Below are 10173 nucleotides of genomic sequence, written 5' to 3' on the forward strand. Positions count from 1 at the left end.
TTTTTTTTAAAAAATATATATAAAAATGACCACGTCACATAAGCTTTGCAAGAATGAAAAGGAGATAACTAAATGGCATATACCATTACTTGCTGCTATCTGCGATTTGGAAGAAGATGACCATCTTTTTCATATTAACAATCTTGAATTCAAATTCCATATTATTTGGCCCTGTTGGTAATGTAAACAGTGATTGATACGAGCTTCATAATTATTTTTAGGCTTATTTGATTGCACATCAAAAGAAGAAGCTATAATCCATAATTCCATTTTATTTTCTGTATAGTGAAATCATTTTTAGGCTTATTTGGACGTCAATATTATTAGAATTGTAACTAAACAACAGACATCATCACAACAAAATTATGATTAACGTGTTCTAAATCGAGGATTTTGGACAATGTTCTTACATATATATATATATATATATGGGGATCTTATTACAGAGTGCAGCAGAAAGAATTTTCACAATATAATGAGTAGCAACTAAAATGAAACCGTACAAGATTGTGTGCAGAAGCAACGTTAACATATCCAGTTTCAAAGAATGATCAGACAAGCACTCTGCAATTCCTCAAACGTTACTCCTAATGCAGCAAAAAATTGAATATGGCATTCCAGTATCCTGCCAACTGAAAGATAAAAGGGATAATCAAAAGATGCAATCATTTGAAGGAAGAAGCCACCACCCATTAACCAAATTCAAATTTTTGTGTTCACGTATAAGAGAGACCACATTCATGTGCACAAACACAGAGAGAGGCCACCCACATGTGCAGAGCAAATTTACCTGTGTCAGGATACTATTTCCAGTGTGACCTTCAATGACCAAGCCTGCTGTGAGACCAATCATTGCCCATGCTCCATTGATTGCTTCAATTTGGCGTTTTCTCTGTAATCACCACATAGTTCCAGCCAGGCTGATAAGTAACTTGAAGTATTGTAGTAACTTACGAACAAAAAATGCATATGCTTATGGCATCATCCAATTCATTCTGCATTTGGGGCCTGTTAGATAGTAGTTTGATTTTATATGTTAATCTTATCTAGCTGTTTTGGCAGTCTATCTTGTTTAGGAGTTGTGATAAACTGTATCTTGTTGATAGAAATTGTGTTAATCTTGAATTGTAATCTCCTCTATAAATAATAAATCAAAGTGTGGGTATCTAGATAAGATAATAACCCAACATTTATTTTCTCAACATGGCATTAGAGCATTCTAAAACCAAATATAAATATATCATTTTGGGCCCTCATTCACCCTCGCATACATTCCTTTTCCTTTCTACCCACAAACATCCACACCTCTATTCTTCTTCCTTTCTACTCATAGATACCCATGCTTCCTTTCTTCCTTCTTGTCTCTCTGCGTTTGGCGAAGTGAGAGTGTGAATTTTCTTCTTTCAATTCTCTCTCATCACAACCAGACTATCAGACGGTCTCCGTTGAAAGTTTTTGTCAGATGGTTTTGAGTTTATGGTGGTTTAGACATCAAGTCTGTAACACGTACAGCTGCTGTGGTGGTCAATTGTGGTCGTCCATCTTGTCTATGGTGTTTTTGGGTGAGTTTTTGTCCTGGTTGGTGGCAGTCTGCACCGCAACCAAGTTGATCAGAAGAATGCAGAGATGCTGACGTAGGACTAGGGCTGATGTGGCAATCCCTCTGGGTGACACGTGGCTGCAGGAAAAGAGGAGAAGTGTCTGGCGCGTGTAATACACGCGCTTCACTGTGGCGGTGCTGGGCGCGTGAAGCCCAGGCGCAGATTCTTCTGCCAGCATGTCTGAGGCCTGTTGGCAGCATGCTGGACGGAATTGTGACGGCCGGCAGCAGATCTATGGAACGGTCCGGCAACCAAGCTAATTGATCGGACATGGTGGAACGGTAGCTCTTTCGGGCGGTGCGTGTGAGTGTGTGAATGATTTGACGAGGCTGAACTCGGCGGCCCTAGACTCATTGAGCCCTGATCTATCGATTGGAGCTATTACCGAGGCAATTGGCACTTTGTGGCGGCGTGTGACAGAACGGGCAGATTCTTTATAAGCATGTGGCGGCTCATTTGGACACTGTTGGTGGCGAATGGAATGACCTGCTCGTGGTTTATAGACTTGGAATGACTTTTGAGGCTATGGGTAGCAAAATTTTGGCGACACTTGATGTGGGGTGACAAGACTGAAATTCGTCAAAAGAGAACGCCAAAAAAGATGACATTTATTGAAGTTCACAAAAAAGTGGCTTTGATACTATGTTAAATATATTAGAGAGATATATTGAAGAAGAGAGAGAAAGAGAGAGAAAGAGAGAGAAAGCGGAAGCATATAATGGACTACATTGTAGTAAAACTGATTATTATGAAGTATTACGGAGACCTCTATTTAGAGAAAGACTATGAGTGATAAACAAGTAAACCTAGTAGACTAAAGAAACTCTAAAACACATAAGGAAAGAAATAACCCTAGAATAATATCTAATATATATTCTTAACATCCCCCTTCAAACTCAAGGTGTGAATAGTGGATTGGGACGCTGTGATTGGCCTTGACTGAATTAAGTCATGCATTTGGACTGAAGCCTGGTTCACTTGGTGGTAGTTTGACTCGAAAACCATATACTAGTAATGGACTAGCTCGCTGGGTCGGCTAAGCGGAGAGAAAAGGACCAGTTGAAGGGGCTAATTAGGGGTGGCAAAATGGGTTGGCGAGTCGACACGATTACAACCCGTAATGACCTGTCACCCAATTAACCTAAACCCGAACACGATACGTTTAACTAAACGGGCTGAACTATCAAACACGAACACTACACGAAAAATAGCTGGGTAACCCGACACAACCCGTTTAACTTGTTTAAAATAACCGAGTCATATCAGGTTGACACGACCCGACGTGACTCATTTACTTAAAAGGTAACACGACCCGACACGTTTGAATTAAAAATAGGAAAAATAATGTAATAATAATACTAATGCCATTGAGATTCAATAGAATTCACAAATTACAATATGATAAAAACATATTAATTGTTAACAAATTGTCATTCAATAAAAACATTCACAATTATTAGCAATTTTCAACTCCATAGTCCATCATAGCAAATAGCAAATTTCAAAGTATATAGTTTACATGGTAAATGATTTGGGAATTGTCTCTAATAGGTTTAATTGTCTATTCAAATAACAATTCAATCTCTTGGAATTAAACCTATAAAACAACAAATCACTTACCAAGTAAGGTAAAATCATATTAAGAAAAAGATAAGAAAAAAAAAGCTAGCAAAAACAAAATAATAAAGAAAAAAAAAAAAAAACAAACAAACAAAACTCCATCATCATTAGGTTAGGCTTTTCTTTGGTTTAGGGTTTTTTTTTTTTAATTATTTTAAAAAAATTTTAAACGAGTCTGGCAGGTCAACCCACTTTACCTACGGGTAGACCCGCCAGACACGAAAAAATAACCGAGCCATAAACGGGTGACCCGAACCCGTTTAGATCAAACTCAAAACCCGTTAACTTCGTGTCGTGTTCATGTCAGGTTCAGGAGTCATGTCAAAATTGCCAGCCTTAGGGCTAATCACACCCAAAAACCCGTGGACCGTTGAAAGGTCTAACCCAAAAATTATGAGCAAGTAATGGATCGATGGCCTGGGGAGAGGCGACAGTGACCGGTGATGGCGGCGGTTGGCAAGGCATCAGTAGGCTAGTTGAAATGGGCATATTTGGCCCCAACCCTTAGAAATGAAAGGATTGGTCTGACCCAAGAGTGCCCACCGCAAGAAGAACGAACCAGGTTGAACTGCGCCAAAAAAGGCTTTGGAACCGAACTGAACAATTAATGAACCGACTTGAACCAAACAAAACAAATGCCTCAACTTGGGAAAGAATCTAGTTTTGTGCCATATAGAGATGCCAAAAGCAAAAAACAGACAACAAATATGAAATTAGGACCAAAACTTGAGTAAGAAACACCATGTTAACTTAGAGAGTGGTCAAAGTCAACAGTCAACCATAAGAGAAGTCAAAGTAAAAGTCAAACAAGGGATCCAAGTCAAGCCGGACAAGGAGCTAACGTGGCTAGGACTAATGTGGATCTTGGTCTAGTTGACACATGGCGAAACCTTGCAAGAAGAAGAGACTGGCGCGTGTTGTACACGTGCTACAATGGCGGCAGAATTTAGGCACGAGGCCCAACACACAGAGACAGTAGTGGCGCGTGGGGGCGCGTATCACGTCTGTTGGCTAATTTTTGAACAGATCCTAAACAGCCGATGGCAGATTTGTGGAATGGTGCTGCAACCAAATTGATCGAAAGAATGCAGCGGCGCGTGGGCAACATAGCAGCAGCTTCGGGCAGTGCGTGGCTGATCCAATGAGGCTGTTAAGAATATATTTGATATTATTCTAAGGTTATTTCCTTCTTATGTATTCTAGGGTTTCTTTAGTCTACTAAGTTTACATAACCTCTATATAAATAGAGATCTCTATAATACTTCATCATAATTAATCTTATTATAATGTAGTCTATTATATGCTTCCGCTCTCTCTTCTTCAAAATATCTCTCCAATATAGTTAACATGGTATCAGAGCTACTTTTTTGTGGTTTTCAATAAACGTCATCTTTTCTAGGTTCTCCTTTGACGAATTTTAGTCTCGTCACCGTACACCAAGCGCCTCCAAAATTTCTACTTCCCATAGCCTCAAAAGTCGTTCCAAGTATATAGACCAAAATCCGTCAGTCTATTCACCGCCAATGGTGTCCAAACGAGCTGCAACAGCCCCTCAAGAATTTGCCTGTTTTGTTACGCGCCGTCATAAAGTGCTGATCACCTCGGTAATAGCGCCAATTGATAGATTAGGGCTAGACGACTTTAGAGCCGCCGAGTACAACCTCATCAGATCAACCACACGCCTACACACGCCGCCCGAAGGTGCTGCCGTTTTCCCACCTGCTGCCGTCTTCTTCCAAACAGTTTTGTTGTCGCGCCGTTCCGAAGATCCTCTGTCGATCGTCACAATTCCATCCTGCACGTTGCCAACGGGTCTCAGACGCGCCTCCACGCACCAGCAAAAGAATCTAGGCCTGGGCTTTATGCACCCCAGCGCCACTGCAATGAAGCACGTGTTCTACACATGCCAGAAGTTCTCCTACATCCACGTGTCATCCAAACAGAGTGCCACCTCAGCCCTAGTCTTATGTCAACACCTCTGCCACGTCAGCACATTGTCAGGCTTGACTTTAACCCGTTGTTGGACTTTTGACTTTGACTATTCAAGTTTACTTTGACCATTGGCCGTTGACTTTGACCGTTCTCAGAGCTAACTAGGTGTTCCCTACTCTATTTTTTGTCCTGATTTCATATTTGTGGTCTGTTTTTTGCTTTTGGCATCTCTATATGGCACAAAATGAGATTCTTCACCAAGTTAAGGCTTTTGTTTTATCCGATTCAAGTCGGTTCATGCATTGTTCTGTTCAGTTCAATTCCACAGCCTTTTTCGGCACAGTTCAACCCGGTTCAATCTTCTTGCAATCATTTTTTTGGCAGGCACTCTCGTGTCAAACCAATCATTTCATTTAGTCCATGGATTCGGGCCAAACAAGCCCATTTCAAATGGCCCACTTATGCCTTGCCAACCACCGCCATCACTGGTTACTGCAGCCTCTCCCCAAGCCATCGATCCATTAGTAGCTCTGAATTTTCAGGTCAGACCTTCCAACAGTCCACGAGCTTTCGGGCGTGATTAGCCCTTTCAACCGGTCCTTTCTCTCAACTCGACCAGGCGAGACGGTCCAAGGGTTTCAAGCCAAATTAGCTCATTCAACCAGCCCTTTTCTCTCCGCTCAGCCGACCAAGCGAGCTAGTCCATTACTAGTATATGGTTTTTGAGTCAAATTGCCACCAAGTGAACTAGGCTCCAATCCAAATGCATGACTTAATTAGTCAAGGCCCATCATAGCGGCCCAATCCACTATTCCATCAGTAGGCCACCGGTCTCTTGCAACTTTTATGGCGTCACTCTGGCAACTCTTCCGAAACAAGCAGCTTTTTCGGCGAATTCAAAGAAAAATCCTTTCTTTTTCCCAAACTCAAGCTTACACCTTGAGTTTGACAAGGGATGTTAAGAATATATATTTGATATTATTCTAGGGTTATTTCCTTCCTTATGCATTCTAGGGTTTCCTTAGTCTAATAGGTTTACTTGCCTATCACTTATAACCTCTCTATAAATAGAAATCTCTATAATCTTTCATCATAATTAATCTTAATACAATGTAGTCCATTATATGCTTCCGCTCTCTCTTCTTCAATATATATCTCCAATATATTTAACAGTGTCTCCCTTTCTTGTCGTCATCAATTTTGTCTATGGTGTTTTCTTGTGCTGGTGTTGCTAAGCTCTTCATCATCACTGTGGTTGCGAAGTTGCAAAGGTTGGCAGTGTTTGGTGTTGAATCACCACTTGTCCCAACAATTTAAGTTGGTAGGAAGGGGTGAATTTAATATTTTAATTAACATTCCAATGCTCCCCTTCATGTTTGAACTCAAACTCCCTTATAACAAGTAAGGTCCAACATGTAGAATATTTACCTGAAATGGGGAGTGAATTGTGGAGTCAAGGTTCAAACTCATGACTTCTACTCTAATACCATTAAATCACCACTTGTCCCAAAAAGTGAAATCAATTTCATAAAGGGGTGAACTTAATAATTTAATTCATATTCCAACACTCCCCTTCACATGTGAGCTTAAACAAGTAAAGTCTAACATGTATAATATTTAACTAAAATTTGAGGGTGAATTGTGGAGTCAAGGTTTGAAAATATCTGACAATGGTTCTTCAAACAGAAACCCTTGCTGCCTCATCTGAACATGGTGGTGGTGGTCGAAGTAATCATGGTGGAAGGGGTGGTAGATGCTGTGAAAAGATTCAGGGGGAGGACAAGGTGGAGGTGGTCAAGGTTCCAAACACTATACTCATTGTGGTGTATGTGGACATAAAATCGATTATTATTGGGACTAAAATGGTAAACCTACTGTCAATCAAGTGTCCCCTACTGATCAGTCAAACCAACAGGCTTCATCAATTTCTGGTGGACATGATCTTATGGTCTTGAAAAAGGAGGATATCAACCAATTCTTTAATCAACACCAAAATCAGCCATCTTCTTCTTCTTCCACTGCCGTTCTTGCAAAAACAGGTAATGCATCCTCTTCAAATTCATGGATTATTGATTCTGGAGCTACTGATCATATGATAGGTAATGCCCATATCTTTTCTTCTTGGAATCAATTATCCCAAAAGATTGTTAGGCTTGCTGATGGCTGTTCTCAACCTATCATAGGTGAAGGAACAAGCTTAATGTTTCCCTCTTCAATCTTATTTGTTCCCAAATTTCCAATTAATTTGGTTTTCGTCAGCGAACCCACAAAGCTTTAAGATTGTTCTGTTACATTTTTTGCTCACTATTGTGTCTTTCAAGAACTAAAGATGAAGATGATTGGTGGAGGTTGTGAAATGAATGGCCTATACTACATAAAAGTTGCACCTGAAATTCAAGTGTTTCGTTCTTCCTCTAGTCTCAATCTATTCTAATGGCATTGCCGCCTTGGTCACCAGTATGTACGTGTCTTGCATCAATTAGTCCCTACTTTACATCAAAAAAGTGTAGTTGACTGTAATGCTTGTCAATTGAGTAAGCATCGTTGTGCTTCCTATTCTTCTAGAGATAGTAGTCTTTAGTCTAGACCCTTTAGGTAGTTCATTCAGATATTTAAGGTCCTTTGAAAAGTTCGGGACCTTGGTTATAGGTACTTTGTTACCTTAGTTGATCGTTGTTCAAAAATAACCTGGTTGTTCTTAATGAAAGATCATTTTGAATTGTTTCCATCTTCAAATCTTTCTATATGGAAACTCATACACCATTTATTTTCTCAACTAAGCCAAAATGAAAAAAGGAATTGACAACCTCGTTCCTCTTTTCTTATCAAGAAAAAAAGGCTGCTAGGCTCCTTTCTTTCTCATAGTCTAAAGAATAAAACATTTAACAAAGGAAATAAGACGCAAATGCATGTCCTAAATAGGACTTCCAAGGTCCCTGCAGATATCTAGTGCAAATATTTATATTAAGACCAAAAATCTATGAGATATTCATCCACACCAACAGCGTGGTATCAATGAGTATGCTAGACAATTCAATTCATAGTCAACATCTTTACCAAAGATGAAATGTCCTTCACCTTGAATTTCTCTTTAGCTTCAATCTCTTGCATTTGCTTGGCAGCCAGCCGCTTGGCTTCCAAAGGATCAACCATGATCACTTCTTTGTTGAAACCTACTTTCCCTGAAGACACCTGCACATTTATTAATTTTTTTTGGTTAGAGTACAGCCAAGATGGACAAGAAGCATAGGATAAGGAGCAGAAGTTGATTTTATTGGTATGGGCTACAAATTTATTTATTTACACAAATCAAAATTTAATACAGAAGCAATTCTTCTTAACATGAGCTGGAACTTGATTGAGCAAAAAAGGCAGTTAAAGGAAAAGAAAGTACAAACAAAATAGAAAAAAGGGTGTAAATTGCAACTTCAATGAATCTCAGACATTAAGATTGTAAGAAAAATTCCATACAAAAGATAGAATGTACACACATTTTAAGTATGTACCATTACCCAAGCAATTAAAAAAATGAATCATCTAACACCCATCCAGAGCGTAAAAATTTTGCTCCCACTATGCACTAATTTCATCACCAACGACATACCTACAAAACCTTTGATCATATTCAAACCAAACATATTGGCATTATACATGCGGAAGCCTTGGATTAATGCGTACATTAGGGTTGGCCAAGATTCGAAATGTTTGGCCTCTGGTTTGGTTGATGACCATGCTTGCTTCTTGGTCTCTTTTCCATCCCCACCTGAGAAAAAAATGAAATTAAAAAGGATATCAAATATGCAAAATGGTTAGGGTATGCTCAGGGCTTTAACCCTCTAAATCAGTTAAGATGGTGAAATGAGTCATCAAACTCATTTGAGTTTTGGAAACAGATTCCTTTCCAAAGGTGCCATGACCTTTTGACTAAATAGGTAATTAATCAACCAATTATTTTTATGCTCTTCCCAATTCTAAGTTCATTTCTACTCTCTCTTGGGTTCTCGTTTGCATTGAAAAGCATGGTTCTTCTTCGCCAAAAGCATGAAATATTCTAATTTACATCTGAAACTGTATATCAATGACAAATAATTAAACAGTTAAACTGAATTTTGGCCAGATCATGTGCTTTTTCTAAATATTATTTCAATATTTTTCCTAGCAACCAAAAGACAAAGAGAATTTAAGAAATAAACAGAGGAGTCCACTTCTTAGACATATGAAGAAAAGGGCATGTGAATTTAAAGGACAAACATTTTTTAAGAGTATGTATCTTCTAAAATCATAATTTGCTCAGCAACCAAACAGATGGGTAGAGAAAATTTTAAGAAAAGAAGAAAGAAATCCACTTAATAAAGTAGATAAAGAAGAGGGTATGTGAGGTATGTGAGATTGAACAAATTAACACCCAAAAAGATTAAATTTTTGTTTTTAAAATCAACATCTTTCTCAGCAAAACAAACGAAGGGTAAGGAAAATCTGAGAAGAAGTAACAAGAAAAACCGGTGTCGGAACGAAACGGAGAAGTGAGTATGTATGATAAAGGATTGGACTTACTTGAGGAGAGTTGCCGGGCTGTTGTGGTTGGAAAGGGATGAGTACTGAGGGAAAAGGAGTCCTCCACTGATGAGTGGTAGAGATTTGGATGCCATCTACAAGAGTCTTGAGATCCGTAAGTACTCCAACGGTTTTAGAACAGTTGAGTTAAAAACTTTTGATAAAGAAATAAAAATAAATAATCTTTCTTGCCAATAAATACTTTTTGTGAAAACTTGAAGCAATTTGTTTTTTTTTACAAATGACCTCCATTTCATGAAGCGTAGTTTTTATCCGATTGAGCTATCCCTTAAAGACACTTAAAGCAATTTCTGAATTGGCAATGAATAATTTCTTGAAAATTTATGAGATATTGAATAAACATTTATCAGTAGAAAATAGAAATAACATCTCTTTGACTCTTTGCAATAAATAAAATTTCTAAAATTAAAACAACTACTTAACTTTTGTAACTTGAAAATTTGTC

The 10173-nt window shown here is 38.6% G+C and overlaps 1 protein-coding gene across 2 annotated transcripts; it reads right to left on the reverse strand.

Moving 5' to 3' along the window:
• Window positions 1–398: 398 nt before the first annotated feature.
• LOC132190177 (uncharacterized) lies at window positions 399–9857 on the reverse strand. 2 transcript variants are annotated; one of them, XM_059605083.1, is made up of 5 exons: window positions 9708–9857; window positions 8832–8916; window positions 8211–8345; window positions 791–892; window positions 399–632 (listed from the first exon to the last, which is right to left on the reverse strand). In XM_059605083.1, exons 1-5 carry the CDS (start codon window positions 9800–9802, stop codon window positions 588–590), a joined length of 462 nt encoding a protein of 153 aa, XP_059461066.1. In that variant the 5' UTR covers window positions 9803–9857; the 3' UTR covers window positions 399–587. The 2 variants fall into 2 exon arrangements, with proteins under 2 accessions (XP_059461066.1, XP_059461067.1); XM_059605084.1 differs by having other exon boundaries at window positions 402–632; window positions 8232–8345; window positions 9708–9854.
• Window positions 9858–10173: the final 316 nt, after the last annotated feature.

This window comes from Corylus avellana, chromosome ca8 (genome assembly GCF_901000735.1).
Source record: "Corylus avellana chromosome ca8, CavTom2PMs-1.0".
Lineage (NCBI taxonomy): Eukaryota > Viridiplantae > Streptophyta > Magnoliopsida > Fagales > Betulaceae > Corylus > Corylus avellana.

Excerpts from the sequence above, each read along its gene's own strand:
- LOC132190177 (XM_059605083.1), bottom strand. The coding sequence starts at position 9,802 with ATGGCATCCAAATCTCTACCACTCATCAGTGGAGGACTCCTTTTCCCT. Across the intron at positions 8,917-9,707 it reads AGCCCGGCAACTCTCCTCAA|GTGGGGATGGAAAAGAGACC; the intron begins GTAAGTCCAATC and ends TTTTTTTCTCAG. Across the intron at positions 8,346-8,831 it reads GAATCTTGGCCAACCCTAAT|GTGTCTTCAGGGAAAGTAGG; the intron begins GTACGCATTAAT and ends ATAAATGTGCAG.